Source organism: Puma concolor, chromosome D1 (assembly GCF_028749965.1).
Source record: "Puma concolor isolate L17-30 chromosome D1, mPumCon1.1.hap2, whole genome shotgun sequence".
NCBI lineage: Eukaryota > Metazoa > Chordata > Mammalia > Carnivora > Felidae > Puma > Puma concolor.
In genome coordinates, this window is record NC_141676.1 from 99,686,619 (window position 1) to 99,705,830 (window position 19,212).

The 19,212-nt window shown below is 57.2% G+C and overlaps 2 protein-coding genes across 5 annotated transcripts in view; one reads left to right on the plus strand and one right to left on the minus strand.

Annotated features, from left to right (window-relative positions):
• The window catches only part of LOC147576925 (uncharacterized), a 34,506-nt gene extending 26,203 nt beyond the window's left edge, over positions 1-8,303 (minus strand). The window contains exon 1 of the mRNA XM_086676436.1: positions 6,313-8,303. Within this exon, the coding sequence (XP_086532562.1) occupies positions 6,313-6,967 (655 nt within the window). The 5' untranslated portion in view covers positions 6,968-8,303. The remainder of the gene's footprint in view (positions 1-6,312) is intronic.
• NECTIN1 (nectin cell adhesion molecule 1) overlaps positions 6,432-19,212 on the plus strand; it is a 93,970-nt gene continuing 81,189 nt past the window's right edge. Inside the window, exon 1 of one of the 4 annotated variants that reach the window (XM_086678872.1) lies at positions 6,432-7,284. In XM_086678872.1, the coding sequence (XP_086534998.1) occupies positions 7,206-7,284 (79 nt within the window). In that variant the 5' untranslated portion in view covers positions 6,432-7,205. The remainder of the gene's footprint in view (positions 7,285-19,212) is intronic. The other 3 variants (XM_086678875.1, XM_086678876.1, XM_086678874.1) reach the window with 3 other exon arrangements.

Sequence of the window (19,212 nt, forward strand, 5' to 3'; positions counted from 1 at the left end):
TCTCCACCCCGGGGCAAGGATCCCGTATACAGCAAGCAATGCCGGTACACGGACCTGAGGCCTGAGTGGGAAAAGAGACAGGGAATTTATTCCATTTTCAGTTCCCTAAACAGTCTTCCCAAACGAAACCAAAATCTACTTCCCCCCCACATACGCCCACTGGTCCTGATTCTTCTCTACGAAGGCACGCAGACCACGTTTGTTCCTTTTCCCTTTGGGTTTTGGAAGATCGCTAACCACACCCCCCTTCCCCCTCCTCTGGCCCTTCTCCTTTGTGAGGTCTGAAGCCACCTCTCTCGTCTCTGGGCAGGTAACTCCATCTCCTACCCCACTGCAACGGCCTTATCATTCACTTCCCCGATCGCCACCCCAAAACTTCCGTCTTCACTGCCCTCTTCACATTCCCTACAGGCTCAGAAGAAGAGAAGTCCCTTCTTTTCTAAGGCTGATCCCTCCTCCACCCAGGTGCCACCACCCGTGCCTCGTCCAGGGCCCACTCCATGAAGTGCACCCTTTTTCACGCCTTACACCTGTTTCCCAGATCTCACTGTTCACTAGCTCTTTTCTCACTGCCTGCAAGTGGCTCAGAGTAGCTTCTGATTTCCCAGCAAAGAGGGGAGCATAAGCCCCCTGGTCTCTGTCGCGCCAAGTCTCTCCAAGCTTCTGAGCCATTTTGCTCATTCCGACCACTACCAAACTTCTCAGGAGCGGGGTGGACGCCTGCTGCTTCTGCTGGCTCACCTTCCATTTGCTTCTGCCCCGACTCTGCCATCACCATGACTCCAACGGGCCACTGGTGTTTCTGCCCCTGTTTCCAAAGACCCCCTTCTGATCCCTACCTGCTTTCTGCAACATCAGACACTACTGGCCACCTCCTCCTCCAATAAATTCTCTCCTCGCTTGGCTTCCATGACAACCCTGTCTCCACACTCCCCTCCTCCCTCACTGACCAGTCCGCCTCTGACCATCGTGCCGGTGATATTGCCAGATTCATCTCCTGAACCACAGTCCCGGCAGCCCCCAATAAGTGCTTCTCTGCTCAGAGACCTTCCATGGCTCACTGCTGCCTGCAGAAAAAATAAATCAAGGAGTTCTAAAATAATGTGACTACAGTTAACCCTTGGAAAAAATACGTGTTTGAACTACACGGGTCCACTTACACGTGGCTTTTTTTTTTTTTTTTTTTTTTTTTTTTGCAGTAAATACAGTCCAGTGCTACAAATGTATTTCCTCTTCCTTACGATTTTTTTCTTTTTCTTTTTTTCTTTTTGAGAGAGAGAGAGAGACAGAGCGTGAGCAGGGGAGGGGCAGAGAGAGAAGGAGACACAGAATCCGAAGCAGGCTGCAGGCTCCGAGCTGTCAGCACAGATCCCAATGCGGGGCTCAAACCCACGAACCGTGAGATCGTGACCTGAGCCAACTGACTGACGCTTAACCGACGGAGCCACCCAGGCGCCCCATGATTTTCTTAATAACACTTTCATTCCCCTAGTTCACTTTATCGTAAGAATACAGTATATGATACGTAGAATATACAAAATGTGTTAACCGACTGCTTATGTTATTAATAAGCCTTCCGGTCTTAGCAGTAGGCTGTTAGTAGTTAAGTTTGAGAGAAGTCAAAAGTCATATGCAGATTTTCAACTGTGCGGGAAGCTGGTGCCCCTAACCTCTGCGTTGTTCAAGAGTCAACCGTCTATGTGATACAGAATACATGATGCAATAATATGTCGGGTTGGGGGGGTCAAACGTTTTAAGCAGCAGAATCCATTAGGAAGAAACTTCCTCAAAAAGCCCCGTGTTTAAAGAGCGTAAAACAAGGTGCTCTTTAAACATGGCTCCTAATTGAAGCAGGAAGTGGGGAACCCAGGAAAATGTAGGGCTTTCAAAGCGCAATTGGAAAACCACTGAACAAATTCTATTCCTCGGGCTGCAGAGAAGACAACTGAAGCCCAGAAAGGAGAAGCAACTGCTAGCAAGTGGCACAGGGTGTGAGTTAGTCAAGCAACACGTTTTCGCTGAGTGCGGACCAAGTGGCAGGCACATTCCGGATGCTAGGGATAGAGCAGACGAGACCCACAAGGTCTGCCCTGGAGAGGCTGAGAGCCCAGTGGGGAAAGAATCACGTTTATAAACACTTGCTGAAGGGTTACAAGCATGCGAGGGAGCTGTGAGAACATATAGAAGGGGACTCGCCTGGTCTAAAGGGTAGAGTGGACCATTCTGGGGAAATGACACATGTAAACTGAGCCATGAGAAATAAGTGGCCGGCCGAAAGGAAGACGAAGAGCATTGGTGCAGATGAGTAAAGGCCAAGGAGGCGAACTAGATGGCCTCAAGAAACTTCAGGAAAGCCCAGTGGCTCCTACTCAAAGCCCTGGAACTGGATAAGACCGGGCGGAGGAAACATGCAGCCCCACAGGCCTTGTAGAGAATTTGACACAGGCCTCCGAGGCTGGCAGGCCAAGGAAGGGGTCTCTCGTATGGGGTCCTGCTCATTTGCATTAGAACACAATCCACTGCTAAATGCAATGTAGTATTGGGGCGCCTGGGTGGCTCAGTCGGTTAAGCATCTGACTTTGGCTCAGGTCATGATCTCACGTTTCAAGCCCCACGTGGGTCTCTGCCCTGATGGTGTGGAACTGGCTTGGGATTCATTCTCTCTCTCTCTCTCTCTCTCTCTCTCTCTCTCTCTCTCTCCCTCTCTCTCTGCCCCTCCCCACTTGCTCTCTCTCCAAATAAATAAACCTAAAAAACAAAAAGAAAAACTAAATGCAGTGTAGAATTGTGGATTGGAGCCTGGCACACCGAGCAGACATTAGTAGAAAACTGAGAAATCCAGACAAATTCTGTAGCTAATAGTATTATGCCAATGCTAATTTCCTGGTTTCAACAAATACACCATGGGCGCATCAGGTATCAACATGAAAGGAAGCTGGATGAAGGACACCTGGAAACTCTGTTCCACCTTTGCCACTCTTCTGTAGATTCCAAATCACTTGAAAATCAACGTTTTAACAATTCACGTATCCCTCTAGCACCAGGGCAGAGAAGAGCCAAACTGGTGTGGGGAGAGAGATTACGGTTACACTCACGGCTAACACACACTGTTCTTTATGTATCCCAGACACTGTTCCAAGGACTTCATGTTGTCCAACCCATCTGATCCTCACAACAAGTCCAGGAAGTAGGTGCTAGTATTTCCCCCTCATTTTACAGGGGAGGAACCCAGGCCCAGAGAGGTGAAGTCACTTGCCCAAGGGCACACAGCTACTGCATGGCAGGGCAGGGGTTTAAGGATTCAAATCCAGGCAGTCTAACTCCAGAGTCCCATGTGCTGGACCATTTTACTCTCTCCCCTCGGGGTGCACTGTCTATACTGCTGATGAGCACGTGGATAGTGTGCTAACAGAAGAAATGGAGCAAAGTCACTTAGACTTAAGATAATGCTGGAGGTAGAATGAACAGTGTTTGCTTTTGGATTAGAATATGCTGGTTGAAGACAAAGCAGCAGCAGTGGATGACTCCTGGGCTTCCAGCTTAAGAGGAGGGACCAGAGTCTAGCCTCCTACCACGTGGTCCTGCGCTCCTTCCTGCCACCGAAGGAGCCCTTTCAGACCTTTTGAAATCTGGCTGCAATTTTCTGTCCCTTTCTCTTACACATCCCCAGAATGCAAAAAAAAAAAAAAAAAGAAAGAAAGAAAGAAAAGAAAAGAAAAGAAAAGAAAAGAAAAGAAAAGAAAAGAAAAGAAAAGAAAAGAAAAAAAACATAAAAAGCAAAACAACAAAAAAACAAACAAAAAAAAAAACTCCAAACAAACAAACAAAACTGCACTGTCGGTCGTTCCCCCACAGGGCCCCAACCTCTCCCACCTCCATGTGCTTGTACAAGCTGTTCCCTCCACCAAAGTTCTCTCCCCGTTCCCCTTGGCCCAAATCTGATCCACCTTTCGGAGCCTCAAACAAAGGACACCTCTTCCAGAAGCCTTCCCTGTTCTCCACAATGAGAAGCACTCACTCCTCCCTCTAGGTGGCTGTGTTTGGGGGGCGGTCTTCGGCCGTGACCAGCTTCCATGCTATAATATACTTATTTGAGTTAAGGCCTTGGCTGTGCACTTTCGTCCCGTCAGTCCCTAGCACAGTAGACACTCAAAAAGACATCTGTTTACTCTCTGAGTAAACAATCTCTATCTTATTTTCCTCTGTGCCTCCCCTGGCTCTCTTATCTGTCCCCTGTAACCCAGTACACACACACACACACACACACACACACACACACACACAACACACACACAACACACACACACACACACACACACACACACACACACACACACAAGGCACCTATTTGGTGCTTTGCATATTTCAGGGTCTGTTTAAAGGTGATGAATGAATGACCATACTATCTCATTTACTTGTCTTCTTCTTTTCCACCCAACCCCATCCCCAGACAGCCATGCTAACCCCCAGACACACCCTCTCTGGAAGCTCATTTAAGAGCAGATCAGAGAAGCCTTAGCCAAGGATGAAAAGGCGGGAGAACATGTGCAGGGCACTGGTGGGTACTGGTGCATCTGGAATGACCCTCTCAAACCCATCCATTCGTCTCCTACAATACACCAGGCAGAGTCTCAGACCACAGCAATGAACCAACTGAGCCTTGGCCCTTAAAGTACTTCCGGGCCAGAGAGGAGGTAGCTACCATCAGACTGGGCCACCACCTCCTGGTGGTCCCCCAGACATTCACAGACCCACAGGCCTCCCCCAAGTCTTAGGCTCAGGCTACAACCAGTTCGTGGGTCCTACTCCCCCAGTTATTGCTGGTCTTCGTGCCTTTCCTTACACGGACCTCCCCCAACCTTAAATCCAGTCTCCTCAATGCCTCCCCACTCCAGTACATGTCTACCAGATGACTCACCAGCCCCTGTGTCGCTGCTCCCCAGAAGCCTTTCCTGATCCCCATCCCACCCCAGGCCGAACTCAGCACCTTCTCCAAAACCCACCAAATCCTGGGTGTGCACTCCTGGGACACACTACACACGTTAAACACTTATTTAAATACAATATCTGTTTCTATATCTGTCTTCTCCCTTTGCCCACCCCCCATCCCCCCCCCAACTAGATGTTGTGCCTTTAGGGCAATGACAAGGTCTCTATATCCCCAAGCCTGGCACGCTGCTTGGCACAAAGACAGCTCGATTACATCTATTAAATGTAGAAGATATACACACGAGGGCACAAACGTCCACGTGAGTGCCAAACTAGACCACTTCAGCAGGAAAACAAGAGACACTCCAGGGCCAGATCCCAAAAAGTGAGAAAATGGTGCCCTCCTTGCCCATCCTCCTTCTGTTCCTCCTGCACCCAGGAACTGGTATTTACACGTTATCAGAAACTGGTGCTTCCTCTGGCTCCTACCCACTGGGCAAATGGCAGCAATGGGCAAAGGGAGCATTATCTGGTCAAACATCTGGGGAGAACTTCTGGTGGGAAACCGTCTGTCTGTCTGTCTGTCTGCCTACTCCCAGGGTGCAGGACGAGGGTAGGACGTCCACAGAGAAGGCACAGAGGGCAGGCTTCTGGCTGCCAAGGGCCCTGAAGGTCCAGCCCCCTTGGCAGGAAGCCAGACACACCCCAGTGTGGTGGGTGGTGAACGGGATGGACTGGAGAGTCCCTGCCCCGCCGCGGACACTGACTGGATGGGTCACTTTCGCGGGATTTCTGCAAATCACTCAGAACCAAGGTTCTGGCAAAGGAAGCAGAGCTCAGTTTCCCGCTGACTTCAGAAGAGGAGGGGGCTTCAGTCTTGGGAGAGGAGACCCCTGAAAAGCGGCGGAGATTAGAAAAGGCCAGAAACCTCGGTGGCCCCATCTCACCCACGGATGCCCACCACGGACTTCTCTGGCAGCTTCCGGTCGTCCCCGCAGAGCTGCCTCTCCCTTCAGCGTTCAGGAGATGCAGAGGAGAGGGGGGTAGCTCTGGCTCTCGGGTTCTAGTCCAAGCTCGTGCCTCTGGGCGAGTCGCCTTCCCTTCCTCTGGGCCTTTGTTTCCGCATCTGTAAAATGGGGCCAAGGCTGGCGTAGAGGGCCTGCAGACGCCCTTTCAGCTGGACTTCGCCAGATCCAGTAGGCTCCATACTGCACGCTCGCTCCTCCACAGCCCCCACCCCCGCCCCATCTTAACTCCACCCCCACCGAGCGGCTTCTCCCCCCCACGCCGGCCGCTAGGGGTCACTGCCTCCCTTTGTCAGCGAGGAGGAGGGCGGCTAGCCCTCCGGCCCTCGCCCGGGCGGGAAGGCGACCGAAGGGGCACCTCCCGAGCCAGTGGGCCGCGGCCGACCCCACGGCCCTCGCCCGGGACCCGCCTCCGCCGGGGGCCGGAAGGTGCGCGCGGCCGGGCCGGGGCCGGGCGGGCGCGGGCCGCGCGTCGGAGCCAGGAGGGAGTTAACGCTAACCCCTCCCCCTCGGTCTGACATCACGGGCAGAGCGGCTGAGAGGCTGGAGCTCGGCGAGTGAGAGAAAGAGCGAGAGCGGCGAGCGCGGCGCGACTCGGCGCCCGGGCAGCTCCACATTGTTGCGGATCGGCCGGGACCCGGCAGCGCGAGCGGCGGCGGCGCGGGGAGGAGGGGGACGCGCGGCGCACCCGGCTCGCCCTCCGCGCGCGGAGCCGCACCGCCCGAGCAGCCGAGCCGCGCGCCCGCCCGCCCGCCGCCTGGGCCCCGAGCCCACCGCGCCGCCCGCCCGCCGCCTGGGCTCGTCCCGCCGCCCTCGGAGGACGGCCGGCCATGGACGCCTGCAAGTTGGAGCCGAGCGGGAGGGTGTGAGCGCGCCGGGGGCCGGGAGCCCGCGCCGCGCAGCCGGGCAGCCGGGCGCGCCGGGGGTGGGTCCCTCTCCCCAGCCCGGCTCTGCGTGGAAGAAGAGGGCGGGGACCGGCACGGGGAGGAGAGCGGAGGAGGAGAAGGGGGCATGACTCGTGCAACTTGCGGCGGGCATCCACGGAGCCTCTGAGCCGCCGGCGGCCCGGGGCCCGGATTGCGGCCGCGCGGATCCCACCCAGCCCACCCCGCCCCGGCCGACGGCTGCGGCTGACCTGGATCCTCGGAGCGCCCGGCGGCCGGCAGCGATCGGCCTTCGTCTTCCGGACTGGTTTCTGGAGCGCGGGGAGCGCTCTCCTCGCGGCCCCTCTCGCCGGACCCCCGGACCCCGATGGCTCGGATGGGGCTTGCGGGCGCCGCTGGACGCTGGTGGGGACTCGCTCTCGGCTTGACCGCATTCTTCCTCCCAGGTAAGCGCGTTCCTCCTCTGCCTTCCACTCTCCCCCCACCCCCTTCCCCGCCACCATCCAATGCCTTCCCGAGGCTGGGAGCTGGATGGCGGGCACGTCTGGGTTACAGGCAGCAGAAGGAGGCAGAAAAGTTGGGTCACGGCTTAGGTAAGGGGGGTGCGGGTGGCACGGCGGAGAAAGAGAGGATGAGAAGCCTCACAGCCTGCCCTGCAGGGAGGCAGTCGGATGCACGTCTCTGTGTAGCAAGAAAGCACTTTCTCCGCTCTGTTTTTCACAAAAATAATAATATGTAATCGCGTCCTATTTATTTAATAACCAGCTCTCAGCTCGGGAAGCAGTTTGGAAACACTGCATGTTACATAAATGCAAAATAATCGCCGTAATCGCCGTCTCGGGGTATGAGACAACAGCCCCAGGGGGAGGGCGTCAGTCTCGGAGCTGGTGGGCTGCGGGTTTGGAGGATGGCAGGGGGGCTTCGTCTCTGTCGCCGGCCCCTTCGCCAGACGGCTCCGCGCGCTCGGGCCCCCTCCCGCCCCACGCAGCCACACGCGGGCGCGGAGAGCCGGCTCCTGCGTCAGAGACAGCTTCTCGCTCACCTGCGGTTCCTATCCCGGTGGGTGAGGCCCGGGCCGCGCGGGCTCGCAACCTCCCCGCCTTGCGCGAGCCGGACTTCGCCTCGGAACTCCGCGCCGGGTTTGGGGGCTCTCCCCGGAGGAAGCGCCGCGGGCTCGGTGCCAGCCAGGTGGCTGCATGACCCACTTTCCCGAGGCTGCCCCGCGTGTCCTTCCTCGAGGCGGCCGGCGGCCGAGGGGTTAACCCGATGCCCGACCCTGGGGTGGCCCGCGGTGGCCCATCTGACGGGTGGGGTGGGGGCGGAGGCTGGGACCGGCCCCGGCGTATTGTGCTGGGGAATGAACTGGAAAATGCGTTTAGGAGGCAAATCCGACCGAGTCCCCTCGCCTGGGTTTAACCCTTTGTGTCCCTGGGGAAGCTGCTAGGCTCCCACGGTAGCTGGTGACACCAGCGGGGGTCAGGGTGGGGGTGGGGGTGCCTCCAGCCCTCCGGGAGGAAACCTGAGACGACCTCCCGCCCGGGCTAGATGGGGGATTTTGTGGGGGAGGGAGGGGGTTGGCTGGAGCACGTGGTCTGGCCTTAGTATCCTAAGGGGTCGGAGTAGGGAGAGACCAGCTCGCATGGGGCAAGAATATCACATCTGGATCGCCGCCGGCAGCGGGCCCGTTGGAGACGCCAGCGGTGCCGCAGACTCGCGGGCTAGTTTGTTACCCCGGGGCGAGCCTGGCTGCCGAGGTCCGGGGCTGGGGTGTACCCCTGGAAGGCAGGAACCTGGCCTCATTCAATTCTATGCCCCTTCTGCTGCCAGCTCACTGCCAGGGCTCCACCGATCTGGCTGAATGGCCTATGGTAGCAAAAGCACTTTGTGGAGGCCGGCACCACGGTGCCCCCACCCCTGCAGCCTGTGGGGTGCTGCCCTGCTAGGTGGGGGGGCGGGAGTTCTAGGGCACACAAGCAGCATTATCCATTTCTAGGGGCCTGAGTCGACCCCCCCTTCCCCCGCAGGGTGGTCGTGGTGAGTGAGAGGTCTTTCTCTCACACCGGACCTCCTGGGAAGCCAGCCAGAGCTTAGGCCCTAGGACTTCTCTGACCACGGGAAGGGGGGTGCGGTGAGCTTCTGGGAACCCTTCAATTGCATAGTGTCCACACCCAGATGCTAGGGAAAGGAGAGCTTTTGGGGAGCTCTAGCTGGACTGGCACACCAGGGGTTAACCTCATTCCCATCGGACAAAGAGTGGAAAGGCTTGGGGGCAAAGAATGGACTCACCCCCTTTTCCACTCCTTTCGTTGTTCTCTTCCCCCAGCTTTGAGGTACATAGTGGTTAACTCCTCTGGGGGGTTGGAAGCCTGCCCTGCTCCACCCCACTCAGGAAGTGGGGTCAGGGAGATGGCAGTCTCACCTGGCTCAGTGTAGACACTCCCCTCTCCCCAAAACTGCAGATTGAGGGGTGGGAGGCAGACAGAGAACTACAACTCAGGCACTTAAGCCCTCCTCGGTCGACTGTCATTGTTATGGCCGGGGTAGCATCAGGGGCAGCCAGAATTCATCCCCCCCGCTGGCCAAGCTCCCTCGCACACCCGCCTGTGTGCCCTGTGCCCCTGCAAAGGGAGGTGGGCGGGTGTGGTTGTGCCCCTCTGACGCTGGATGGAGGCTGGGGGGCTCAGAAGTTGCCTGCCCACACCCCACTTTCCACCACTCGCCAGCTCCCTCCTGAGTGCTTTCTGTTGCTCCTCTCTGGAGACTTGCCAGCCGGATGCTCTTTTCTGGGTTCTCCTGGGCTGTGTCAGGGAGCATGGAGGGCAAAGAGAGGTCCTCTCTCTGGGGCGAAGCAGGTGGGGGCAGCCCCCAGTGTGTGCGATGGCCCCCTGACTAAAAAAAAAAAATAAAAACACTCAATCTGGCTATTGACGTGTAAACACAGAAGTATGTTTTCAACAACACAGCCTTTACCAGGCTGGGTGGTAAAGCCCTCAAGCTTCAGAGATAACAGTCTGTGGTTCCTCCAGGTCAACTCAGAGGAGATGGCCAGGGGAGCATAGGGACTACACCCCCGAAGAGGGACAGGGGGAGCCCTGGGGAGGAGGCAGAGAACCTGCCTTAGAAGCAGGTGCACCTAGCCGGTGTCCCACCTACACCACACCCTCCCTAATTGGCTTCCCCAAACCTTTTGTCTGGAAAGAGAACACACACCCCAGGTGTCGTGCACACCCTCGGAAGACCTGTCGGGCCCGCGGCACATCCCTTCTCTGCAGTCTGTACAGAGCCTGCAGAAGGTGGTTTCCTTCAAAACTCCGAGTGTCGGAGCTGCTGGGCTATTTTCCTCTCTCCCCATTTCTCACAGACAGTGATGTGCTCAGGCTTGCTGGGCAGGACATTATGGCAAAACCAATTCTGCCGGCCTGGGGATTACAGCGTGTGCGAACAGCAATCTCAGTGCCCGCTTTGGAGGCTGCGCTGTAGAGAGTGTCTCAGAATCAGATTCAAGGCCTGACAGTCCAAGCTGGAGGGGAGGAGAAGATCTTGCAGAGCCTGGGCCCCGCAGCCCTGGCTGAGCAGCCCGTAAGGCATCTCTGAGCCTGAATATCTGTGGCTCAGGGGGACAGGTGGTCCCTTGTTGCCCGATGCCGGCCAAGATGATGATACCAGTTCCGGTCTCAGCCACTCAGCTTTGCACAATGAACCCACCTACTCGTTAGCCACTTCCTGACCCAGGACCCCGTTGAATGCTGCCAGGACGGTCATACCAGCCAGCAGAACCCTGGTGCCGATGGCTCAGCAAGCGAGCAAGTGGGCCAGGCTTGGGGGGGCAGGGGGTGGCGCGGGGTGGGGGCACGGGCAGAGGGTCTGCCCCCGTTGCTGCATCTTACGATACTGCCATTGTTTAGCAGCTGACTAACGTTCATTGTTCGGCACAAACAGAAAACACCCGAGGGAGGTGTGAATATACCTTCGATTTTCCTGATTGTGTCTTTTCCTGGTTAACCTGGTAACTTGAATGGCTCCCACCTGGGGGAGAGACAGACCGAGGGGGTACCTGTGTATTCGCCTGTTTTACCGTCGTCGTCGTCGTTGTTGTTGTTTTGACTCTGACCGTTAGCCCGCGTGCCGGACTAGACTGGACACCAGCCAGCTGCGGCGCTCCGGCGGTGACATTTCTGACAGCCTGCATATCGTCTCACCATCCGTGTGGATTGGCACACACACGTGCCCGGCTTTGTGTGCTTGCGTCGGTGATCTGCAGTCCCCTGTGCACGGGCAGACCCATGGGCGCGAGGGCGAGGAGGTCTTGAGCACTGGTGGCTGTGGGTCGGCACGGGACCAGGGCTATAACGGTGTATCAGGTGTATATTCACATATAACTGATCTCTTCTGTCTTTCCCGCTAGGATTTTGTGAGTGGCTCTGAGCCTTGATAAGACCTGTGTTGATGTCACAGGGTCAGAGAGGTGATTTTGGGAAGAGACCTAGGACTTCCCAGGTGGGCTGCTGGGTCCTTTGAGAGCGGGAAGCCTTTACACTGGTTTCTTTTTCTGTTCTTGCCCTTGGCGTTACACTGGGCCTCTGCATGCTCACCTGGTGAGGAAGGAGGCTTTCCTGTCTTGTCTCCCTGGCACATGGTATCTGGATCCTGGTGTTGACTGGGGCCGGGCTTGCCCCACGGCTTCTCGAGATCCCTAGAAGGCTGGGAGGGGCCCCGGGAGATAGGTTTGCAGCTACTGATTTGGCATCTTTACTTTCTGCGTGAACACTTGGGGGAAAGGGGATCATCTGAGGAGAAAGGTGGCCTACTCTGGGCATTTTAAAAGGGGCAGGAATGTGGGTTTGGGTCCTCCACGAAAATAGCCCCGTGGAACCAACCACAGGCGTACTCAGGTCGGCAACATACATGTGCCTGGAACCACCCTGGGCTCCACGCAGCAGAATGGGAGAGCCCCCTTAGAGGGAATGAGGGGCGAGAGGCAGGGAAGAACTTTGCCTGTCCTGGGAACCCAGGACCCCGTGCCCAAGACCGGCTGGCAGGTGTTTCTCCCCCACGATGCCCGCCCCTCTCCATAGAGACCAGGTCTGCCCAGCCAGCAGCAGATGTGCTGGCGGGGGCAGGAGGTAACTTAAGATCTGAGCAGGGATCACTTTGCAGAGGGAATGCCCTGAGTTGGAGATAACACCCCTTAGTCCAGTTAACCCTTGAAACTCTGGATTGTGCTGATCTGGGAGGTGGGGAGAGGGAAGAGGTGGGAAGAAAACACATCAAGCCTAGCACCTGAACCCTGACCCGTTCCCGAAGGACAGATGGACACAGTGCAATAGGAGAGACCCGACAAGGACACAAAGGAAGTGTTCCTGGTGGCAGATGACGGACTCTTTACTTTAGGGCAGTGGATAATCCCAAGGTTTATCCTTGAATGGGGGAGGGGAGCAATGGTATGTATTCCCCCCCCACCCCCCCCCCCGGCCCCGGGCTCATGGGATCTGTGCCTTTCACAGTCTTCTAGGGCAAGGCAACAGCGGTCTCGGGCCCTAGCTCTGAGAGAGAGCGGCAGACAGCTTGGTTCCTCTCCCTGCAACCTAGGAAGGACCCCATCGTGGCCACCCAGCATAGTGAGACAGCAGAGTGCAGCCAGGTGGACTGGGTTTGAATCCCAGCTCTCCTATTTGCTGGCTGAGTGGGCTTGGTTAAGTTACTTTGTAGGCCTCAGTTTTTCCCATCTGTAAAATGGGTTTCTGTTAATACAGATTCCAGAGGAGGTTGTGAAGTGTAGATGGACAATAAAGTATGAAAAGTGCTTAGCTCGTCGCCCGGCCTGTGATAAACATGCAGTAAAGTGGCAGCGACTCCTATTCTCCACGCCCTTCCTCGGAGTGGTCCTGGCGCCCTCTCAGCTGCCTGCTGGGCAGTGGCCACTTTGTACTCCCTTGAGAAAGAGCCACTCAGCTGCCTGCCCAGTGCTGACCTCTCTTCCCTTGTCGCCAACCGGGAGCTGCTCATTGAGCCCCGCCTGGAAATGAGGGCAGGGGCTGCAGCAGCCCCTGGGGACTCAGGTGGCCTGGTGGGCTCCAGGCACCTGTGCGCCCGACCCCGGTGGTCATGTACTCACAAGCAGCAGGTGCTGTGTGGTCTTTGCTCTGCAGCGTGTCACCAGGGGCTCTCCCCGGCACCCTCCTCACTCCCTGGCTACATCTGGAGTACTGGCTGTGGTAGAAGCCGGGGCCGGCAGGGAAGGCCTGGGGCTCAGCCCCTGCCTTCCTTCAAAATTCCACGTTTGGGCGAAGGGTGGGCGGCACGACCCTCTCTCCAGCAGCCCACTCATCTGGCAAGATGGTACAGCCAGATAGAGCATCCCTCCTGGCGTCACCCCCTTCTCACTGGCAGGAAGCCCTCTTCCAGTTTCTCCGGTTGCAGATGGAATCCTTTCGCCACCAATAATAAAAATGTCTGTGGCGCTCTTTACGGCTCGTGGCTCCAGCCGATCCTCCCAGTAGCCCCGTGAGAATGGTATTCCTGGCCCTTCCATTTTACAGATGGGGAAAGTGAGTCAGGCTTAGTAATTTGCTGACCATCTCAGGCCAGGGAGGCCAAATCAGGTGCCAGAACTTGTGACTTCAAATCCAGTAGATGAGGGAGATGACACAGGCTGAGATGGACAGATACAGAAGAGGCTGAGCCGGGCCACCACGGAACGTGTCCGGTGAGACGGTCATTCACTTCACCAGCCACCACCATTCTCCCCCTACAACAAGCCAGAGCTCCCTGGGGAATAGAGGGAAAAGGGGAGGACATAGGTTGGAGGGTGGCCCAGCCGGAGGGAGCTGACCATGGAGCCCAGGTCGGCACGCCCAGCAAGAACAGCTAGGGAAGCCAGGGAGAACAGTGTCCCTCTGGAAGCTAGAGCATCACCCCCTGGAGATCTAGCCTGAGACATGGGCAGGGCCCTGAGGTATGAGCACAGAGCCCCAGGGCACAGGCAGGCACTGGGGCAGAGAGTGGTGCTCTGAGAGCACGCGGACGGACAGAGCCACAGAGAGGGGAAGGGGTGAGATTTGGCAGGCAGAGCGGACTCCCTCTCCTGGGCCACTCCCCGCCCCGCTCTGGCCTGCACAGACCCCAATGTCATTCCCAGTTTATGAGGAGTCTCATTACCAAGCCACAGACAATAAAACCCGCCCGGCCACTCTGGCCCGGATCTCATTAGAGGACATTAGTTCCACTGGCTGGTAGCTCCACTGGGACACAGCTGCAGGCGTGGCCCAGGAAGCAAAGCAGGCCAGTGGCCATGGGCATGAGAAGGTCCCATTGGGAGTTGGAGTTCGATCTGTGGGCTTAAATGGAGTTCTTTGCCTCCCCGTTCCCTGTCCTGGAATGTGTGCTCCCCAAAGCTGGAAACACAGGTTCCCTCCTGCCCACTCGAATCCCCAGTTCTGTCCCCTGCCTGAAGGGGAGAAGCACACGCTCCCTCCAGGGCTGTTCATAAGAGCCCGCCTTGTCTGGCACGAGCTGGCTGAGAAGCTTAGCAAAACACCATCCTGCGGAGGGGGGCCTTGGGGTCAGGGGACGGCTCCCCACGCTCACCCGTAGGTCTGAGAGTCACATCCCAGCAGTAGAGATGAGTTTGGCTTCCTCACGGCCACCATGGCTTCAGAATCCTGGCCCATCCTCCTGCCCCGTGGGCGTAGAGGCCTGGGGACCCCACAGTGGAAACATTTTTCCTCCCTGAAGATGCACTCTTGTCACCTGACAGCTAGGACAGGGTCTCACCGGTCTCACACCGCTCCCTGAGGTGGGGTAACTTGTCCACAGTTGCTGTGACGGAGGCTTGGGTGCCGTCATGGGGTTCTCCCCACCAGAGCCGGGATTATTTCTTGCTCAGCAGAGTTGAGTGCCTGTCGACAGCCTGGCTCCTCTCTGCCTCTACCTTCCCCTCTCTGCTTTATCTTGATCTCTCTTTTCCTACAATCCTCCGCATATACCTGCTGGTCACCAGAATACCACCAGGGCTCAGTGGTCATCACCATAAAAAAACAAGACCAGAGCAAAGGAAAGCTCGCCCCTTCCTGGTACCTCCGTCTTGTGGAGGAAAAGTAAGCGACAGGCGCAAATAACTTGTTCTTAGCGCACACGAGCTCACTTGGTACACTTCCATGGAGGGTCACACAGGCCAGCCCACGCTTTGGCGCATGAGCTGGTTTGCCCGCCAAATGAGTCAGCGGAGCTGGGAGGGCCGATCTGTTTGGGCAGACGCAAGTCCGCCTCGCTCTGGAGAAAAGGGGACTAGAGACCTATACTAGCTCCTGGGGCTCCACTGTAGGGCCCTAGTCTCGAGCCGGTCTGGAGTGCAGGCCCCAAGGGGGATCGGTGAGGCTGCCTCCATGCGCTCTGGTTCCTGGGGCCCGAGCAGCGCCCCCCAGCACGCCCTCCCTCAGTCCTGGTATCTTGTGGGCAAATGCTGCCAGCTGCTAGGACAAAGAAAGTTAGAGAAGGTGCCTCAGAGCCAAGCCAGCCTTGCCACCACTTGATATGGGCCCCACCTTGGGAGGGGCTGTTAGTAGTGCCCTTGTTCACGGGACTGTTGCCACAGCCCCTGCCTCCTGGCTCTCTGGCTCCGGTCTGCTCACACTGCTTCTTGGATGGATACACCTAAAGTGCACGTGAGAAAGACGCTCACAGGCCCAGAAGCATCCGATGGCTACCCCCTCCCTAGCTCCTCTCTCACTGCCCTCGCCCGCACGCCAGGCCCACCCAGCCACACACCCTTCTATTCATGTCCCACGTTTCCCCACCTCAGTGCCTTTGCACATGCCACCACCCCCCCCCCCCCCCACCGCCTAAAGTTCTCCCTTCCTTCCCATATCTAAATACTGAGATCAAGAGCCACTTCTGTCATGAACCTCGTGACCCACCCCCTCTCCCAGCTGGGGATAACCTCTCCCATCTCAAAGCCCCCTGGCACCTCCTCCATGCCCCCCTATGGCATTAACCACTCTGCATTTTGCTGTGTAGTTATTTGAGCCTGGGGTTTTTCTTCTCCCCAAGACCAAGAGCTGCAAAAGGACAAGTCCATTGCTGATGGATCTCAGTGTCCCCGGGGCCTAGTACAGGCTTGGCCACATCGTGGGCCAGGTGGATACATGGTTGGTTGTTTGGGCAGCTGATGACGATGGTGGTGATAACAAACTTTATATCGAGACTTCTTGGGTGCCCGACACTGTTATAAACACCTCACATGTAATCACTGACTTAATCTTCATTACCACTCATGTAGAGGGTCCTTCTCTTCTCCCTTTTTTCACACGTGGAAAGATGAGGCCCAGGCAAAGGTTAGGCCACCCGCCCGTGGTCCCACAGCTCCTAGGTGGCAGAGCCAGGGTTCAGATCCAGGAAGTCGGGCCCAGTGTCCATGATCATACCACTTAGCTAAGCTGCCTCTCTCCTGGGTGGATGGGTGACGGAGAAAGACGGCTTACCACCCCTGGACTAACACAAGACCCTGCGTCCGGGATGCCCACCACCCTCGTGTATCGCTCAGCACCCCCCTGCTCCCTTTGATGGTGCAGGAATAACCTGGCGCGGCCCTGGAGCGGGTGAGGTTATTAGTGCCCATCATCAGAGTCTTGGTGGTCATTACTGTGTCCTTGGATACCTTACAGGTGCTCGAAGTAACAACCATTGCACTGCTGGTAGATTCCACTGCAGTCCCTGTTTTCTCTTGGGAGTGTGAATGTGGCTCTGCTAGAAAGAAATGTCCAATGTCATCACTGTTTCATCCCCTGAGCTTCTGGGTATCACTGATGCCACCTGCGGGGGGCGGTGGGGGGCTCCTCCCATGCTTCACTGACGAGACTAGGGCCAGGTGTAACAGCTTCTCCCAAAGAAGCCGCCTGGAACTATCCGCAGCGGGTGTTCCCAGGCAAGCCCCGGGTCCTGGGTGGGTCCGCAGCTCAGCAAGCTGATCCTATGCCAGTGCCTATCCAAAGCTTCTGGAAGGTTCTGGTCTCGCAGGCCCTCACCCAGCGATCCCAAAAGATGGCAAGGGAGGGGCCCCTACATGGGGAGGTGGGGAGGATTTAGGGTGTTCACTTGTGCTGGCTGCTTTGATCCCCTGGGATGAAAGGGCCGGTGCTTCCTCTGCCCCAGGCAGGTTCAGAGCAGGGAGCTGAGGACAGAGGCCTGGCAGCCACGGAGCCGGCTTAGAGAACTATCCCAGGGAAGAGGGTCGTGGGAGCAGAAAAATCAAAACGCTCTCTGGACGTTGTGGCTGAGGACTAAGCGACCTCCAGATCGCTCACATGCAGATTGTCCTCCGGAGGGTGACCCCGGGCCGATGCTCCGCTCGGCACACCCTGACCCCGCACATCACCACGTGGACTCAGGCCTCACAAACTTGCTTAATTAGGAGGGTAACTGGGCTGCATAACAGTCATCTGATAGGTTTCGACGCCAAAGAGAAATTCCTCCTAGACCCTCTGCTGTTCTAGATTATCCATGCTCCGTTAGCTTGAATTACGGCGCGGCCTCTGTGGCCCAGACACAGGCCAGCGCTATGCGATTGGTTCCTGGGCCCGGAATCTGCCCGGCGCCCAGGAAGTGCTTGGAAGGAATAGTAGGATGGAGGGCTCCGGACCCAGCTGGCCCCCATCCAAACCTAAGGAGCGCCCTTTGTCGGCACCAAGGGACCCGCGTTGCCCTGGGCCCACAGATGCCCAGCCGCACTCTCGAGCCACACCACCTCCGTACCCCTCTTCTCTACCCTGTGGGCCAGATGTCCTCCGAGAGTTTGGTGTCAGTGGCAGAAGCTTCCTGCGGTGGCTACTGGGTAAAAATTGAAGCAGGGGCAGGGACAGCCTCCTCCTGAGTGTATATAAGATCAGAGCACAGCAGCCACACTGCACCGGATTATTTTATTATGATTGCCCACCTCCCCCGCCCCCCGAACTGTCCTCCATCTCATTGGCCTAGATAGCTACATCTCTCAGAATGATGGATGGGCTGCCTCCCCCTTCCCAGGCAGGGTGGCCAGCCCTGCTACCGAGCCGCCCTCCTACCCAGCCCCTTCCCAGATTTATTCCCTGTGTTTATGGTGCCCGGAGAGTAATCAGTGTCCTGGGCCGGCTGAGCACTCTGATTATCTCCATTCGGCTGATGGATGGGCCTTTGGGGCAACAGCCCCCTGCTCCCCGTGCCTGCCCCAGCCCGCCCGGCACCCTTCCCAACCTGAGTCACCTCCCCAGAGTCAGATGATGGGCCTCCCTGCCCCTACCAAGGGGGTGGCAATGGGGGAGGGAGGCCGCAACGTCCGTAGGACCCACCTCTTGGCACTGTGGCAGCGATAATCGGGAAGGGTCTCTGTGGCTCCCCCTTCCTCCCAGAGAGCCTGGAGCAGGGGCAGACAGAGCCACCAGGGCACTTTTCTGGGGACCAGCGCCCCCCGCCCCCCCCCCCCCGACTCAGAAACATCCTGCCCAGGAAATGGCTCGATTCTCCTCTCCCACCTTCTCACTCCATCACTCCTACCCCCTCGGCACTTGTGTATACAGCTCAAGCTGTAATGATAATTTGTGCTGCTTTATGTGTTTCTTTACAAGTGTTTTTATGTCCTCTGTGTGTGTATGAGAGAGGTTTATGGTGTGTGTGTGTGTGTGTGTGTGTGTGTGTGCGCGCGCGCGGGCTCCCTATTAGACTCTGATTGCCACCTTCTCCCCCACGGAGGCAGGGGGCTCTCCCCCGGCTGGGGGAGGGGAATGGGCAGAGCCTGGATACTGGGGGGCAGGGGCAGGAAGTGGGGGGAAGAGGCAGGCAATCAAAGACCATAACCGTCAGAGGCAGGGTCTGCACTGCCCCCCAGCCGCCAGTTAGAGAATGCAGAAGGTCAATCTTGGATAATTGTTTTGTCTATAGGATCGCAAACAACTGGTTTGACTGTTTCCTCCCCAGCAAATTGAACCCACCGGCTGCATTGGAACCACGTGGTCCCCCTCTCTTATCACTTACGTGCGCCCTCACGCGTATCTGGGTCTCGTCTCCTCTAAACTTGAGTTCCCTTCCCTGGAAAGCAGGGATGTGATGATGAGAGGTTTAGAAAAGGTAAATAATGCATGTGGTGTGATGAACACAGTGCCTGCTCCAGAGCGAGCCTGCTCACCACTTGGTTATTGTTAGCTGCTGCTGGCCCGGGGAGCCTCCATCGAGGGAGGGGCAGTTCCCTGGGACCGGGCAGCCTGGCCCAGCACACCGCAGGGGTCCCTCGGCTGGGTTCCTGTCACTCCTCAACTTGGCCTAACAGGGGACGGCACCTGCCCTCTGACCTGACACACAGCAGGTGACAGCTGAGGGTGCCCTTAGTGGCCACAGGACAGTGGCCT